General features: G+C 34.8%; 1 protein-coding gene across 3 annotated transcripts in view; it reads right to left on the bottom strand.

Moving 5' to 3' along the window:
- Positions 1–19889, bottom strand: part of LOC111634210 (retinoic acid receptor RXR-like) — a 27985-nt gene extending 8096 nt beyond the window's left edge. The window contains exons 1-5 of one of the 3 annotated variants that reach the window (XM_023378930.1): positions 19720–19889; positions 5155–5264; positions 4719–4819; positions 3633–3790; positions 1113–1258 (exon numbers count right to left, since the gene is read on the bottom strand). In XM_023378930.1, the coding sequence (XP_023234698.1) occupies positions 1113–1258; positions 3633–3790; positions 4719–4819; positions 5155–5264; positions 19720–19738 (534 nt within the window). In that variant the 5' untranslated portion in view covers positions 19739–19889. Of the gene's footprint in view, positions 1–1112; positions 1259–3632; positions 3791–4718; positions 4820–5154; positions 5265–9170; positions 9595–12669; positions 13129–19719 lie in introns of those variants that run through there. The other 2 variants (XM_023378929.1, XM_023378931.1) reach the window with 2 other exon arrangements.
- Between the last annotated feature and the right edge of the window lie 49 nt (positions 19890–19938).

Genomic DNA, 19938 nt, shown 5'->3' with positions numbered 1-19938 from the left:
AACTACCAATGTTCAGTGGGTTTCTTTCCATATGGCCACTTGTGGAAAAATAATGAAAGAGATAGTAAAACTCTAACAAATACTGCACTCAAATGATACAAGTCATTCACAGCCAGTTACATATAAAATTTGGGTATTCTAGGTAATGAACATGCAGATCTACTTGCGAGGGAGGCTGCAACAATCAGTACCTCTGGCCCTTTCAAGTATTCAAAGCTCTTTTCTTAAGCTCCAACATTGGAACTACAACTTGGACCTCTGGCAGCAGAGATAGGATAGCTACAATGGTCTTTCCAGGAACTTTTTTCGATCTATTCATGACCACCCAATTGTTCACTGGGCATGGGAGATTTGGTGCCTACTTGCATAGGTTTGGCAAATCTGCAACGAACATCTGTACCACCTGTAATTGCCGTGATGGGATTGAGCACTATACATACATGTGTCCAATGACCAAGGATGCTAGGCATGAGCTTGCCCTTGTGAACTTCACGTCCTTCTTAAAGATAGTGACACCTACAAAGCATTCAAAAAATTGATTTATAAGTATCACATACACTCCGTCATTCATTAAGTTGGTCATGTCTGTCATCGGGCACTATCTTCATATCATTGTACATATCATTACTAGTTCTGTGCAACACATATCTGTGTAATTTTTATTATTACTATTAGTATTGTCTATTTTATACTACTGTACATGTTATTCTACTCTCAAGCTATGTATCACATCGGTTGATTTGTATCGGTCATCTCACCATCTGGTCATACCTCTTCTCTGTTGTCATACTGTTTGTACGTTATCTCTCTGTATTTAATTTAATTATTTAACTGATGCAAAACCCACAAATGAAAATACAACTGAAAATTCTGTATAATAAAAGAAACACTCAGAAAAATTAGAAGAGCATCTCTGTAATCTATGCTTAATCGCACACTTCGGGAACACAGTATCACCATTGTTATGTTATTCTTATAGTCTATATATACTGAGTTATTCTTTACATTGTATTATAATAAATCTGTATTTATTGTAAAATTAATTAATTAATAAATTTTTATCTATTCATATTATATTATAAAAATTGACACTTCTGGAAAATTGTACTCACGTCAGGATCGGCATCGTCCCTTTTCGGTTCTATGTGCAATTCTGCTTCCAAAATCCTTTCGATCGGCATGTCGCTCTGAAAGTTACTCGTACTCTCGACTTCATTTTCGTTTCTATCTTTAGTTCGTTGACGTTCCTCTTGTACAGCTATTTAAATTAATTATTACTATTTAATACAAATTGTAATTCTTTGAGTCTTTAATACAAACTAATTTGGCATGTTTGTGAGCCTTAAAACAAATTTTAAAGCTCACAAATATGGATTTGGCAACGTAACTAACGTGCAGATGCATTGCCAGTTACGCTATTTGGACGTCTGTATGATCTTCTGGTAACACGCCCGCACAATAAATGGCAATTGTGGATCGGTGTCCTACTCTGGATCAGTCTTTTCTTCCGAAATATCTTAATTTAAATTATTTCTAATGATTAAATTTAGCAGTAGATAACAGCTTAACTTAACTACCTACCTCTAGCCCGATTGCTTAATATCTTAATAATTAACCGTAGCTCAATAAGAATCAGGTCGTATCATTTGATTTTGTGTGTGATTTCTTGTACCTGCCTACCCATGTAGACAGCATTGTCGCCAGCGTCATACGAAAACAGTCATTTCTGTATGCGATTTTCAAACAACAGGAATGATTACAGTGTATTTATTTACATTTAATGACACACTTGTAAAGCAATGTAAAAATAGTTTGGGAATGATTAAAATTACAATAATTTATTTTTCTGTAGATAAGCTGTAGAGCCACATAATTCGGCACGGACAAATAATGTGAGGATAATGGCCGAATTTAAGTTAAACTATTTTATGGATGTATCTCTGGGCATCTTGGTAAATAAGTTTCTGTATTTTTGCACCAATGTAACAAATAATCAATGGGATGATATTTCCACCAAATACTGTATAGTAGGATATAGAAATCACTGAGATTGGCGTTATATGTGCGTTTATCTCAAGTACTTTCAACGATCCTAATGTTGTCATTAGGATCGTCGAAAGTCCTTGCGATAAACACACATATAATGCCGATCTTGGTGATTTCTACGTCCTACTAACGTAACAAATGTTCTAACAACTGCTTGTTGCTAACTGACCACCAAAAAATTTTCAGTTAGTTACCAAATAACTAACATCAATATGAGATAACAAATGAGCCAATGATTGAATTTGTTGTCTTGTTTGACGAATTCTGCATTTTTTTGACGCCCGTTTTAAGTTGTCAGATGGTGTATTTATTCTACTACAGCCAAATTTGCACATGCGCATAGTTATTTTACTTTATTGGTTGGATGCCACCGTCACATTCCAATCGTGCGTTTGGAAGGTAGGCGACAGTTGCTTGTTAGTCTCAGAATACTCTACATCGTTACATTTAATTATTTTCTTTGTTCTTATATTTGCGTGTAACTGTCATAATTTAGTGTAATAAATGAACTTTTATCTTTGTGTCAACATTAAACAATTACAGCAAATCGTGCATTATAAAATCTTGTTAATAATCAGACCATACATTTTCCTGTTATTCATGTTTGGAAGGGGATTTGTATTACTTTTATTCTCTATAAATAATATTCTGACAACATAAACAAGATCTTGGTGAAGTAACTAGCAATTATGAATTAGATGTTACTAGAAAAACCTGTGTTTGCTACACAGGTTTATTGATAAAAGGATAAAAAAAAAAAAATAGATTACTCAGAATTGCAGCTGTTAAACTGCGAGAAATGTTTGTAATTAGTTTGAAATTTGTGTTGAAAGTTGTGTCAAGTACATTAAAATCAAGAAAAGAAATTATTAATTGAGGACAAGATCCTGTCTCGTTTCTTCTAAACTTTCTTGCCAAAATTCTATTAGAATTCTCTGGAAAAATTTGTGACTCAGGCGCATCGTACATTCTATTTTAAGCAATTTTTCTCATATTTTCTGATTTTTGAGCCATTAAAAACCTGACTTATATAGGTTTGAACAAACTAAACACACATTTGCTGGCCGACAAAAATACAGAGAGACGATCAAAATGTAGATATTCATACAGTCATTTAGGATAATTTATATCAAACCAAAATATCATGAAAAACTAGAAAAAATTTTAAGAAAAATTGGTAATCTTTCCGCACAAGTGTATGTGGTATTTAAGTGATTATGATAAAATATACATATGCTAAAGGCGGCTCCACACAATTGGTATTTGTTGAATGTCAAGCAAACGTTTCACCAATACAAAGTACTGTGGATGGACTTGTACCTAATATTCGGTATTTGATGTTTCTCACTCCTTGTTGATAATGTGTGCCGAATGAAAAGGGACAAATAGAGAATTATTCAGAAATTGGTGAATACTGAATGCATGGGGCTGCCTTAACAGATTAAATTATTTTATAATGTAAAAATTGAAGTGGCAATGATCAATTATTCTTAAAAACTTTGAAAATAATGTCCTAAACTAGATATTTTTTTCAAATATTTGTATTGTATCTTGTTAAAAAGAAAATTTGAATTATCTCCTCCTACCTTCTCGCTTCATACCCATAATTAAGCATTTCTGGTAACGACAATACTGGCAGCGATTCCTCTGTCTCTTGTCGATAATGCAATTCCTTTCCTCCCTGCAGGCGTAACTCAAATCTTTCCTCACCGTGCGCTTGAAAAATCCTTTACATCCTTCACAGCTAAATTGATAAAATGTATCATCATTCTAAAAATTAAAATTTCGAACTGTTTACATTCAATTAATAAGACATTATTATAGAATAAATAATTGATAGTTGTATCTACTGTATTCAAGCGTTCTAGTTGCCACACTTTAAAATGAAAATAATTGAATTTCGGAGCTTAATTGGAGTTAATTCTACATGGTAGGATCCGAAAGTTTGGAGATTTATAGTTCCTTGCCTCGAATAGTTTAAATCATCAATGCACAATAACCTTCAACCTATTCCCCTTCGGCAATGGTACACTTTTTCCAGCACTCGAACGGCTTCTGGAAACATTGCCGCAAGCCATCTTTTGCAAGTACATTATGCAGGAGGCATTACCATCGATAATGCAATGCTGCTTTTACCACATTCAATGACTTAAAACAACTTTCAGGCCGTTCATGACAAATTAACTGATGCAAATTCCATTTAACTGGACATAAAATGTAAGATTTGGGTGATTCCATCATTCATAAACTGTCCAAGATCATTTTGATGTCGTTTTGAGTCATCATATTAGATAAACAGGCGGCATTATGGATAAGCATTAAAGGCAGCTATACATCAACATTTTAAACTATTCAAGGCAAAGAACTATATACCACGTCTGTGAAATTTTTGGATCCTAATATGTAAATGGAGATAAAACGAGAATTTACGACGTAAGTTCCGTAATTATTGAAAATTCTTACAGTTTGCTTAACAGGTATACATTTGTGCATGCTTTAAAAATGAGGCAAAGCAACAATGCAAGGAATGACACAGTAATTTTCTTTGTATTGTAAGCATCATTTATGAATATTTTATGTATTTTCAGTTTGTCGAGTAGCTTTATAACATATTAATTAAACAATGTCCAAATTATAACACCAATAAAACTTCCCATAAGAGATTTACGTACCTGTAAACACCGTAATGCTTTCCCGACGCACGATCGCCACAAATGGAACAGAGATGCTTGGAACCGCTTAGCGGGTGGTTTGGTGGGAAGTGGCTGGAGTGCTGTAAAATATATAAACGACTATTATAAATTCTCGAGGATTATTCATTTTGTTAATTTTATACTAGAAACTGTCTACTAACTACCAAAACACATTGCCTACCAATGATGGTAACATCTGAACTGTAAATCAAGGATTTATCGTACTGAAAACTGTACATTTCGTTTCAGATTTCAGTCGAGAAATTAGCTTCTTGAGCTACTGTTTCGGTTGGTGATATAGATTTTAGGACGTTAGCATTAATTGGAATGTGTTAGGATTTATTTTGTGAGAAACAACTACAGCAATCAATCAATTATAATGCATAAAATATATTCTAACAGTAGTGATACATACAGGGGAGATAAAATTACTGCTGTGGATGCTCGGAAACGAAGGCTGCGACTGGCTGCTGGTCACTATGGTGGCACCGTCGTTGCTGATCGACGTCCCGCCCATATTAGATGCTAAAAAAATTTAATTAATTAAAATTAAGTGTATATGAAGCCGTATTTAAATAAATTATAAAAAGGATAAGATTTATAAACTTAATTATTAAGAATTTATATGATATTAAACAATGACACTGAGTATATGAAAACACTAATAATCGATAATTACATTTCAATGAAACGCATGGACTATAACATATAAAATTCTTTAAGAAATGAATTAAGATAAGAAAGAATGACATTAAAAATATCAAATAACAAAGCGGAAAGAATGGTAAACGGTCGGATAATTTTTTGGCTTTGCGCACACCTTTGACGTGCGCAAAGCCTCTTCTATGTGGCTTATAGAATTATGCTCATTCTCAAAATCTGTTTGTTTGATTTTGATGAAACTTTGCCATTTTCCATTAATTAGAATGAGGAATTCAAAAATGTAATAAATAGTGGGGATCATTTTCAAGATATAAGGATGTAGCACGAGCATATGCGACAAAGTAATAATGTGCGATGTTTCGAGGTTGTTAGCATGTCGTGCTTATTACATTCAGTCGATAACAATTATAGCTCACTCTAAAGCGATTCAAAGTGTATGCCGAAAGGTTTCACCCAGTGGCAATTTTAAGCATAAGCAACATAGACTTTTGCTAGGATTTCTGGCTTTTAACAGCTCCAGACACGCACCACAGTTTGTCAACACCCGGAATCTGGTAGTAACTAGGCTTTTGCACAATACCAAGTACCACGTCATACAAACTTTACATTACTTAAACTTACATTATATTAAAATGCACGTAAACTTACGGTTTCGCATAACCCAAAACCACCGATTCTATTGTACCGTTTTCATTGCATTTTTCTTAAACGTAAAATTTAAACGATGCAGAGAACTCGTATAAACACATTAATGTCTACTTAACTAAATTATGCCATCTCATTAAAACATATTGAACTACTGTCTTGCATATTTGTTCCCAGTCGCCCAAAATGGATGTCGGACAGATAAACGGCAATAAAATAACAATTTAATTACGTAACGATCAAGAAAAAGGTAAATAAAGATAGTTATGTTGCACCATAGCAAAAAGAAGACATAAAATATTGATATCTTCCAACTTATCAGGTTAAAATTTTAAGAAATATCTTCCTTATAATACTCTTCACACGTTACTTTAAAAAAAACATTGATAAACCCTTATCAACAATCTTTGTTTTTAAATCAATGGCAATAAAATCCTAGAAAATAGGACAAAGATAAGTCGTGGTCTCATTTTTTCCTTAATTGCCTTTACGCCGTAATACCTTTAATCGAAATTAAACAGTACATCCGAGACTGTAAGACGATAAAACCTTAAAAAAAAAATTCATGCGAGTAAAAGAAACTCCTCAAGTTTTTATACTTTAATCGGCACATTATAACTTGCAAATGAACATGTTGATTCGACTAATATAAAAGACATTAATTATTGACGTTACACATCGCAAATAAACGCTGCGTGACTAGTTTCTTGATTGATGTTTATCACTCTTCGCAGAAGAGGTTTTGCAATGCGCAGTTAATAAAACATGTCAAATTTCATTACAGTTTTATAAATTAGTTGCATAAAACGTCTAACATTTCGCTACAAAATGAAATATTGCGACTTACGTTTGCTACGCTCGAGCTTAAGTTTGAGGTGCTTGCATTATGCAGCATCGTGATACTTTACGACTGCATAAAAACTGGTTTGTAACATGCTTTTACTATAAAAACAAGGCAGAAATGTGAAATAAATAGAGTGTAGATGCAGATCTACACACATTTAGCTTGTCTTCAAGGACTCTAACTGCAGTCGACTTTTGATACAAACCCGTAAAGATGACCTCAGGGCTAACTCGACACTGCATTAAAAGTTGAGCAGTGTTTAACTTTAAAACTGTGTTGCTAGATTAGAAGTGTGTGTGTGTACAGTTTGAGAAAGAAATAGCAAACTTAGAGGAACCCAATCGAGCATCACACTGTCCCTATAAGCCAACTGTAACGATATGTATTGCCCAAAGATATTAAAATGCATCAGAAATAATTATTAAATCATACAGTGGCATCATCAGCATGTGTTGGTATGTATATAAATACTTCTGTGATCTTTATCCATCATTTTAATTATGAAATTACAGTTGTATACATCCAAATACTCACTTCTATCATTCAAAAATATGCAAATCAAAGAAGAAATTTAGCAGAATTGAATGAGGGTATATGCTGACAACTTAAAACAACCATTCGTAGGTGTTCATCAGCCAATAGAGATGTTATATGCCAGGATGCTTCCCCTATATTGTATTTAGAAACACTAAAGTTTGGGGCATAAACAACCTCCCAACACGAGGCCTGTAATATGTTTTACCTGATACAAAGGTGCTCGATGACATTCACAGAGGACTTTGGATGAAAAGCTTCTCTCCAAACCCACGAATACAAGATATCTCTTTAGTTGGTGAGAAAATTCTTAACCGTTACAAACTCTGAATCTCTCTCTATCTGCCTAACAAAATACAGTCATATTTCTGCAAGTTTGGACTGTCCATTATGATATGCTGGAGTTATTATGCATTTTTTCCTCTTTAAAAACAGGGGCGTACCTGTGGAAAGTCTCCTTTTGAGCATATTGCATGGGCCAGTTTTATGACAATCGAAGCATTTGGTTCTCCCATCTTTTCAGCACCACATTGTCTTATAAGTTACACCAGATACGCTTATTTTGTGGTGTAGAAACCTAGCGTCAGTCATATTTTGAGTAGTGTTAACACAAACCCTTATGACCTCACTCAAAAACTGGAGTAGGAGAGATATACTATGAGGTAGTTCTTAGATTTTCTGAATGTTCTCAAGGATAGATATATAGCGATCTCTATTTATAGGAAACCTGAGTACAACCCCTTCTTCATTCTGCTGTTTCTGTTGATCTACACAAATTTAAACTCTGCCTTTATGGCACTTGTACAAAGGGCTTTTTCATTCATTCTGGGGGTCATATGACAGGCGAATTTGGTCATTTACTGAATGCATACATTACTAATAATCATAAACACAGAGGCAGGTCACAAATAGGTTTAGTAGTGATGGAATTTGTAACAGAATAAACCACTACAATGTACAGGCTTATGATAGATCCTTTCAGAACACTTGGAATATATAGAATTCCCTTTAAGGATCAGCAGTTTGGAATTGGTTTGGAGTATGTTGGAGCCATGCCTTGTTCTTCGAGCCGAAGATTAAAGAAAGTACAAAGTACAAATCATCAAAAAAGATATGTGTGCTATTATGCCGCAGGTTTTGCTTGCACTCCTGACACGTAAGCAGACTGTATGGAACTGATATGCCAGATCTGTTGAACTTACAACAGTTGAAACTATGTATCACTTTCATTATCTATCTTAAACCATTGGTACCTTACTTATCTTCTGTAATAAGATACAATTGTAACACCAGGCTTCACATATCAATTAGACAGCATAAACATAACAAAACATAGATTCGTTACTAGTTTAAAGGCATTAAATGAAGTAATTTGAAGAAACTTAATGGTAAAATTGATACAAGGTAAGTAATAATACAAATAATTGGGCAAATGGGAGAAATATATACAAAAATTAAGATATTTTTACAGAAATCTAAAAATATTACAGCTTAGAGGAAAGTTACAAAGTGACATGCAACATTAAAGAATTAATCATAAACACGTACGAGCATTTATCGCAAACTACAATTAATAATTCCCACAAACAGGTCACGAGAAGCTAAATATAACCATAACATAATTTTCCAGACGCGACAAAGTGACGCGATTCCTGAAACGTCCGCCGGACTTCCAGTTAAATCTATTTGTAATTTCACGAGGAAAACAGGTTATGGATGTAAGAAAACAAAAAATATATTATTACATATTCGCTGCTACTCCTGAAAATTTATCGGCGACGAATTGCAAAACATTTCTTGCCAAGCAAATGTTAAATGCGAGAATTTTCCGACCGGCAGCAATAACTCTCGTAACGCGCAACACTAACTGCCAAAATAATTGTAGTATTACGACTCGCCGTAAATTAATTGCACGAGAGTAACGAAAGATCAGTTTCAAGGTTAATTTCATTGTTTGCATAAGTACCCTTTCGTTACTAACATTAGCAGTCAAGGGCAACACTCCTTACAACACAATGCAGCCTTCATTCTTTAAACTTGAATCAATAGCTGCTTTCGTTCTAAACTTACGTCGAAGATAACAATCTAAATACTCGTTAACGGTAACGAGCACAGAAAACCCACCTTCTTTTACACGAAAATTTCTAACTCGACCCCTAAAACATTTATTTTATATAAAATAATTGCCAAAAAGTCCTCATTTCTCTTCATTATTTGCTGTGCAAGACACTCCAAAAGTTGTACTTCTCGTACAATTGCAGATACCACTGCCGGCGTCTACTGTCTGCGCAAACGCATTTATCGTTTATTTTGTACAGATACAATAGAAAAAGAATAATAATAATAGAACTTTATAACTTCTATAAACAAACAATTTCATTTTTATTAGATAATAAAGTGATATCAACTGTATAAAAACTGGTGCAATGAGTAAGTAGGTTAACGTTCGATCGTCGTTTCTAACCTCCACTGATCCACTTTAGGATGAAGTTGTTAGACCTGCCTTATGTGAAGGGTGAAGGGAAAAACAAGGAATGTCACAGTTTCTTTACTTTGATATATTTAAATTTGAACCATTAACATTCTAATGATTTTTAAACTAGTCCACCTAGAAAAATGAAATTATATTGTTTTATAAAGTCTACTAAGGCCCAAGTAACTAGTGAAGAAACAACATTATTTGAGGAAACACAGACTAACGCTACCTTGGATAACCAAAAACTCGGAAAATCGGATGCCACGACCATTTTCTATTAAAAATTAGAGAGAAAAATTTATACGATAGTACTTTTAAGTGTCGCGCCATTTTGGCAAAAACAAATAATTCTGTAATATGTATTATTGTTTTACATTTTATTTTATACCAAAAGTAGTGTATTCATTCATGGGTTTGCCTCAAATAATCAGGATCCTAACATACTATAATTAATACAGGCTGTGAGAAAACAACCCTTAATGCCGACAAAATGAAAGAAAATAGAGATCCTATTGCACAGTGTAAGTTTCCTTTAGTCCTTTATACAACATGGAAGTGATTTAATATACAAACAGTTATCATAAGTATACAACTATCGAGAAAATTTTATGTAGTCAGCATCTTATCCCGCAATCGCGCAATTAACTGAAGTTATATACAGAAAATGTGCATTTTCCGAAGAAAAATCTTCAATTTCTCCACGTATTTTAAACTTAATTGCATGAAAAACAGTTAAAATGCAATTATAATCAATTCCGAAGCCTACAAATTGAAGCATAAGTATCTTAATGTACTGTAAAGGGTCATTCTTTAATTTAATGTAAGTGGAACATCTATCCTAGATATATCACGTATTAATAAGTGGCCGAAGCATGTGTGAGAAGTAATAAGTTATCAAAACCCACAACCAAATTATAGTACCGAATGGCTTTATCGACGAGTCTTTATCAATTACCTTAAAAAAACTTTGATAAGAAAGCTTACGCGCAACTTTTAACAACTAAAAAATGATAAGAGGCACACACTCGTGGTTTTAGAAACACTTTAACATGTAAATAAAATAAGCTATCAATGCTATTAGAAGTATCTATAAGATAAAAAATAAAAATAAAATAAATGATAAAGCCGTAAATAAATTTCGCTTCTCTAAACGCGATTTCTCCGCAAGGCAATTTTCGGTCGAATTTCGATTCAGATGTGGTTCAACTGTCTTTTAACACAGGTGTGAGCATGTTTTGCCCTTTACGGATAAGACCGATTCATAATGCACATGTCAAAATGGAACCCCATACCCACATTTGTTATATTTATGATAAATTATGGGAGATTAGGGAGAAGAAACCTTATTTAACAACAGATGTGTGATTTGAGCCTATCTTTGGATAAAGTAGAAACAACAACAATGTTGTAAATATGCTTTAAAACCAATTTCCAAATTTAAAAAGTAGTGTAGTAAGCTAAAAAACTTGTTATCAATACAAGAAAGACACATTTTATGCACTATCAGCTATTATTTATCATTGAGAACTGATAAGACAATCAACTTTGGTAAAAAATCTGCAATCCTACATTAATTTTATGCGAATGAAAGTATCGGTAAAATCCCTATGCCACACGATAATGCAAACTTTATCATTAATCCATGCAGAAGCTTGCTATACACTAACATTTACATAAATACAAACAAGAAATGGTTTCAAAAACACAAACAACTGTACAGAAAACTTAATTATTGCACTTAAATGACACAAATCAACATTAACTGTTGATAAATCATTTATTTTCGTTTGATATTCTAATCGAAATCAGCTATCAGCAGCAATTCCAAAGTCTCCTTCCTGTCTATACTCAAAATACATGCAATCACACAGCATTTAACTAAAAAGATAACAAAGTATCAACACAACAGATAAATTATAATCTTCCTATAATTAGAATTCAGAAGCAAGACGAAGGATGCCGATTACTTTACACTAAGTTTCGAGCTGAGAACGAAGCCGGAAGCGACGCGCAACACAAGAAAAACGATTGCTTCATTTCATGGATTAAGAGTGAAGTTTGAGGCACGACACTCAAACATCGGAGAGAAATTCGGATAGGGAAACTAGTAAGAACTTTCTAGTCCTTACAGAAATCCATCCACACTCAACTTCGAAAGGTTGCGAGTGAAAGAAGTTCGAAATGCGGCGCAAAACAGACGGCAGTCGTCCACGCAAAACGAGGCATCCACGAGCCCCGTCGGAAGCAAAAATTCGGCACGTCTCCCCCGCAAACCGGCAATGCGCACTCCCCGAATTATGTGCAACCACTTTCCGCAGGACCAACCAATTAATTTCAGAGACGTCTAAACGGCAAGAAAAACGAAGTCGAATTATCGATTTTTAACACGTCTCACTCCCCGTAATTACCGATTAGCAAAACGAAAAAAAAAAAAAAAAAAAAAGTCGAAGTGTCAGCACCACCCACTCGCTGACCTTGAAGTGGACGGCGCGGCGCGCGACGCGACGTCAGAGATCATCGTTATCGATTTTGGCGGCGCGCGGATGCGAGAAACGAAAGAAAAATACGAGAAAAATGACCACGAACGCAACGACGACGAACACAGCGCCTTTTCGGCTCCTAGCGAAGTTTCTTGGCTCACGTTGTAATCGGCAGAGAAAGTTTTTGGCGAACGTCGAAGCCATCAAGGACAAGGACGCGATGTAAAGGTATCGGGAGAGAAAAAAAAAGGGGGATGGCGAACTTACGCAGAAGGGGGGTTGACATACCTGAGAGTGGTATCCAGTTAGAGGGGCTGTGGGTGCCATAGAGAAGGGCAGTGACGGACAATTTAGGCCTTTCTTTCTTGTACATGTCGAGCAGTTATGGCCTTGGCGAGTGCAGGTGTCGATGACTATTTAACCACACCCACACACTTGTGCCGATCCATGTGGCGATGTGCGGAAAAGTCGGGACAGTCGAAGGACAAGGTCTGTGCGCGCAGCGTGGCTGGCAAACGTTATGGTGAGAGGGAGGAAAGGCAAAAAAAAAAAAAATTAAGAAAGAAAAATAAAAAACCGACCGTGCAGGATGCAGATTGGCGGTGACGTATTTTATCACCAGTACTGTCCGCCGTTTCAAGTTCTCGGTCGCATCGCTGACTCACTGACCTATATAAGACGGCGCGCGTAGAAAGTCGCTTGGCGAAGCCGCGCCGCGCCGACGCACGCCCCGTTGTTTTCGGACAGGCATTTTATACTGCGACCGGATTTTCGCGTGTGATCCGAACAAAAAGTGGCTTCCACGAAGGGAATTGTTAATACGAAATTAGGCTAGAGGATGTTTTTTAGGTCGACGAACCGGCTGACCCACATCCGAACGGGCACGAAGTGGAGCGCACGCATGACGTGCCGCTTGAAAACTAAAGGCGATTCTGATACGAGATACGGTTTCGTCGCCGGCGATTTCTACGTTGAATCACGATTCTCGTGTTTAAAATAATTTATATTTAAGCGCCGCGCCCGTAGGCTAGCGTTGAGACAGAGAGAGGCAGAGCGAGCGCTCGCGCCGCGCGGCGAGAGAACGCGGAGGCGGAATGACGGTGCGGCAGAGTCGAGAAAAAATTGACTGATTTTTTGTGGAAACGGGTTCGAATTCTTATTGAGAGGTCAGAGCGTTTTCTACGCCGAAACGAGATTAATGTAGGTCAATTGCACGCATGACCCTGTTTCTTGAAACGATGCATAAACAATACAAAAATAGTTTTATTGCTGTCGCAGCATCCACAAAAGCCAGAGGGGATTTTTCGAAAATTAGTTTATGGCAGAGGGAAATGACCTTGAAAGTTTTCTAAAGAGGATTTCCAGCCTGGAATTTACCATTTTCGATTAAAATATTGCTAACCTGAATACAAACAACGCGAGTTGAGTAATGGACGTAAACAATTAAATAACTTCTAGCGCCATCTGTTGCTCCATACATTCACTAATCGATACAACCACGAATATGTTGCAAACACCCCAAAAATCTTTACGTGTATGAAATATTATACACAAAATTATGACAACTCTACTAATGTAGACATTTATGCAAGGCAATAATTCTGCCATATATTGGCTGACCAGTACTTTATACCACTGGTCGCACCGCGAAGAACAAGGCCTGAAAATTTGTGCTTGAAGGAAAGTCTCAGTCAGATGCTCTGAAGATCCAGCATCAAACACGTGACCTCTGGAGCAACAAGATGGCATTTGGACCTAAAATCTTACAGATTTAGAAGTGGAGATTTTGAGTCCAAACACCGACTCGTTTCTCTGAAGGTCCCAATTTGAAAGGAGCACTCGGCTGATACTTTCCCCGCCAACACGAGAATTTTACTCGATTCGTACGTTGTGCCTTGTTCCTCACCTTGCAGTCAATTGTACGACGTATCTGGTCAGCCAATACAGTGTGAAATTCGTGGCTTCTGTTGATATATGACCCATACTGTGCCACTCCATATATACAAACCACCATATATTGTATATTGTAAACTATTCTGTAACTAGAATTCTCAAAATATCATGTGCATACTAAGGACACAAATCTGTCATTTTTTAAAAAAAAGTTTATTACTGTTTTTGCATATAACAGACAATGACCTAGAACTATACACGAATGTGCCCATTGTTGACGATGTTAACGTATTAGACAGTGATCTAAATACTCTGAGAGAATAGAAAACAGTAAGACATACAGAGCACTATTGTTATCATGTGAATAAATGAAATTAACCGAGAGATGACTGGCATTAATCATTCGAATCAAGAGTAATGACCTTTTTTACGACAGCAAATAACTATATTATTTTACATTAGTCACTTACAATTATGTGCTTCTATTTTTATCAAGAATGCCAAAGTTGCTCGCATTTATGCGGGTATTGGATATTTCAACATGACTGCCGTTATAGCTATTCTCGTTGGTAACTTCTTGCCAGTAGCACCGAGTTACGTAAATGTAATTCTATTTATTTGCTGATTTCCGAAGAACCGTACGACCTGACAAATCAGTTTAAACGTGGGATATGGCGAAAAAACGAACATAGAAATCATTCCGAATCATACAGTACACAGATTTTATGTAGTCTATTTAGAAAAATGGAAAATTCGGTGTAACTCGAGTGCAGAAAAATACCGTATAGTACCTGCTGTATCAAAGTCGGAAACCTCCTCGCTTCCAAGTTAGGCTCTTCCGAATGGACACTAAATTTTAAGTTTGCGTCTTCCCACATGTAATTGCTATCAAGCTTTCATAATGCAACATTTCTTGAAAAAGTCAACCTTTCTGGGATTTTCATCCAAGTACTCATGATGTTACTATAACAGACTAATGATATTAAGCTAAGTTGACCCTCTTAAATATTTCCTATTATGAACATTCATTGGTCTAATAAAATTGATAAACTGACATAATGGAATTAGTGAGAAAAATAAGATGTGTGGTACTAAAAGTCGCTACTCGTGACACATTAAATTCTATTTTCGGAGATACTAAAACCAGAAGAAAGTGCACCTTACATTCGAGTAGACAGCTAGACTATACAGAGTCTTCCGAAATGAATTGTTACTATATTTCAGTTTAAATTACTGTATTTATATTATTTATTACATGAAAAGTACACGACATACATTGATCGATAAAGTAACTGTCTGAGTTTCATCTCCTGCCTGGATTCAAACAAATCTCTAGGAATTACCGTAAACATAAATGATAACTTGACGACAGAGAAGACTTTTGAGTTCTGTAGTTCGCAAAGACAAAATTGCTTGTCACCGTGCAATGTGAGTGATCATCTGCAGGAGCCATAGAATTGCGGGAGGAGTGACAACTGATATGTCGTTACGAGCACAGGAAGAATTTAAATATCAGTCAGATGCTTGGCATGTGTTGTGAGGCGCACGTGCCGAGAAATTCACGGATAATAATTACAATAATTTAAAATGATATCATTCTTTCTAAAAGTATATTGCCTTTATTAATCAGACTCAATAGGCTGCAGCAATATAACTAAAGACGTATATTTATACTTATTAATATATAAATAGATATCTAAGATGACACCAATAAGCTTTTTAAGTGATGTACTAAAGCATAAAATAGGGCAGTGAATCTAGAGATGAAACTGTAATATGGAACAACTTTTTCAATATGAAATAAATGTGTGCAATGCCGCCAAAATTTGATTACGAGACACATATTTAGAGAACTAATACGAAAATCACGAGATTCAGATTTAAGCTTAGAAGAAAGAGCAAAAGAATACTTTGAGCAGGATGTAAAGATGAAAGGCTGTCATTAAAAATGGGTCGTGTTAGCTGGATCGTTTTCTGTTCTAATCTCAAACGAGTATAGAAACCTGATTAGACAGGTATAACGTAGCTGCGGGTAGCTTCTATTCTGATTGCTGATGGTAAAAAAAGATCAAGTCGGTCACCGTATGACCTATTTATAACGAAAAAAATCTTAAAATGTATCTAAAGTAATGCATATGTACTCTGTTGCTCGTCGTTTATAGGGATGTAATCGGGAATAACTTGCATTTTTATTCGCAATGCATTTTGTAAGCATTCTATATACTATTTTAATGCAAGTTTATTCTATATCTGAATATATTTATCTGCTTCTCATTCGCTATTTATGAATTCTAGGATAAATTTTACGTCTCTATCCTCATTTTTCAACTTTACTGGTGACATATGATATTTAATTAATAAATAAATGTAACAACCAGCTGCTATTTTAATTAGTACACACGAGTAAATTTATTCAGAATGATTAAAATTAAGGCTAATTATGTTATAAGTATGCTTTCGCAAGTGAAGCATATCCCCGATATTGACTGTTCAATAAATAGTAAAATTCGAGGAAAGTGCAGGAGCGTAATGACATTTTAAAATAAAATTTCTGGTTATTTTATACAGTTTTATACTTCATTAACAGCGGAAATTGCTGTCAATGAAGTATAAAACTGTTCAAGACCCATAACTTCGTGGCAGAGATGTAAATACTTCTACTTGATAATTAACATACTAAAAAGCCTCCACTACTAATAAGAATTAAGCTAAACCACTTCGATTCCATTCATAAAATGTTTTTATTAGTTAAAAACACTGCAAAGTAGAGCAGCTACACCACACTCCCTCACAACAATCCTCATTAAAGTCACATAAACACAAATATCCCCATTTAAAACAGGATACAAACATGCGATACGACAAAGTAGTAATAACACCACTGCACACCATTGCCAGATCAGCAGAATTATATTATTATTATATATACCTTCGCATTAACTAACTTTGAGAATAATAAAACATCACTTATCTACTAAGAAAAACACAAGTGGAAAAATTAAAATAGGTAAGGCAATTGACAAGTGATTACGAATCAATGGCGAGCATAAAATCACTCATAAATTACCGTTTATAAAAAAGTCAAACACAATTTATATAAGTATAACCTGTATAATGAGTCGTTATGCCACTTTTTGACCCAGTTTGACTAGTACACGACTCGAAGCACGTCAGAATCATCCGCTACTATTCTTCGGCACTAAGTGCCGAGAATCTTATCGAATATTGACATTTGGCGCAGCGACGTAAGCTCCCACGTATAGATTTCTCGACATTTTCACATAATCTTTAATCAGATTTCTGGACAGTCAAATTCCAAAGCTATTTTTCCTTCAAAATATATAAAATTGATTAATTCACTCGTATAAATCAACAAGAAATTTATACAAAATTAATTCTAGTGGTAACCTTAAGTGCTTCAAATTTTATTACATAATTTATTAAATTTATTAACAAATGGGTTATTTAGCTTAATCTCATTTATAAATAACAATAGAACTAAAGTATTTGCAGAGTTCCTTGCCCTTTAACATTCAGTCGATTTGGATAAATGCCAAATTCTCGCTTCTTTGAAACGGTATAAATGTTATGTTTACTTATGTTTAAAATTACGATTAATAACATTTCAATTGTGTAAATATTATATATAAATGTTATTAAATCTTATTTCTTTTTGGAAAAATATAATTTAATGATATTAAATCCTGAAAGAATGCGATAATTTTGATATTAAAGATTGTATTTTAGTAAATTTAAACAAGATAAATTTTAAATTAAATTCTGGGGTAAAGCTTTTATATATTCTCCTGTACCGTATATACAGGTTGTTTTGTATGTGTTCTTTATAATATGTTTTTTGTATGCTCAACAATTAATCTGTTATTTAATTATTTGCGTCAACTTTGTAAGTAATTAAATCTATGTTATTATGCATAATATCTCAATCTAATATCTATATTTGCACGGTTCCTATCATACAATTTGTCACTACATTTAAAATGTAAAATTTGTATGTAATATTCCGTATTATAGCAATAATGCAATATAGTTTTGATGTATGATATGTATATGTTATAAGTTACACAAAGGAACACCAATGTAAGATGACTAGACCCAGATTCATGTCAGCTAGAATAAGCATATGACAGGAAACAATGTTCCAACCGAATTCTTGTAAGTACATGATTACTTTGTAGATCAACATACTCGATAGTGGACCAAAATTGTGCATAAATCATTGGTAGGTGTGCCGTACTAAAAGTAGGCCTATTTCTATCATGTATAAATAATGTGTCAAATATGTTTGCAGACCAAATTAATGCGTGCGCAAGTCACAGTTTGGACACACTTTTTAAAAATATAAGCCAGTTTAATTTGCCACAAAGTCGGCCAAATGGTGTAGAATCGGACAGAACATTTTCAAATTATTTATAAAGAAATGTCAAGGCTCCATATCTAGATTAGAACCCAATCCCACATAAAAGTATGCAATTCTGTCATCAGCTACCTGATTATCACATATACATGTAGTAAATCACGTATAAATGACATGCCAAATACATTCACCGGCCAGATTAATGTGCACCGTGAATCACTGTTTTGAAGTATGAGTCAGTTTAATTTGCAACGAAGTCTGCCAAATGGCGAAAAATGGGATACATTTCCAGATAAAGTTAACTAAAAAAATTTATCAAATCTTCCTACCCAGTACCTAATCTCACAGAACAATGGGCTTATCGGCTGCTCAATCAGCACAGATCATAAAAATCATATCGCATATAAATGACGTATCGAATACATTTGCGAGCCAGATTAACGCGTGTCACGGGCAGTACCACGTACGGTCTCGAAGCACGAGCCAGTTTAGTCGGCGGCAGAGTCGGCAAAAAAACAGGACAAATTCCCAGATTAGATTAACCATAAAAATCTGCAAAGGCTTCCTACCCAAAATCCAATCGCACGGAAGAGTATGCGAATTTCCTTTGCCGCTTCGGCCGGCGCGATGGGTCGACGCTTTACCGCGCAGCCAACTAAATGCAACATAAACAAAGAAAACGTGCGTCTACGTAATATATTTTGTATAGAATTACATATTTACTACAAAAAAACATGTGTAAACTGTAAACATGGAGTAAACCTACAGCAGCAGTTAGCTGATTCATCTGACATACTTTTACCATAGGTTTTAAATGGAGCTCCACCCAAACTGGAAGAAAAAAAAAAGCATAAAAATCAATATGTGAATAAATTTATATGTTTTTTGCATTATAAAAGCATTGTGGATGTTAAATTTAGTTATTTCTGGTAAGAAACTTGATAAATTTTATGTTAATTTGTACTTTCATGTGGTAAAAGCATTCTTCCCTTCAGGCCAAACACCCTTCAGCATGGTCATTGAACTTAAAAAAACATAATAATAATTCATCACATCTCTATAAAACTTACATGAATCGTTGGACGACATTACTGTTGTTGTTAAGTATTATATTTTCTATTGTTATCTTGATAATTTTTGATTAATTTTTACGTCAATTGATGGGATTTCAACATGACATTTTTTAAACTGGTCAGGCAAGTCCGTTCACTTTCTAGAGACCATAAACAAGTGTTGCCAGATAGGCGTAATTCGAAATTATCATTTATAGCCCATTTATAGCACGAAAA

This window comes from Centruroides sculpturatus, unplaced genomic scaffold (assembly GCF_000671375.1).
Source record: "Centruroides sculpturatus isolate CEXI.00-Female unplaced genomic scaffold, Cexi_2.0 scaffold813, whole genome shotgun sequence".
NCBI classification, from domain to species: domain Eukaryota; kingdom Metazoa; phylum Arthropoda; class Arachnida; order Scorpiones; family Buthidae; genus Centruroides; species Centruroides sculpturatus.
The sequence above is the reverse complement of the archived record's forward strand: the minus strand, read 5'-3'. Positions and strand labels throughout refer to the sequence as shown.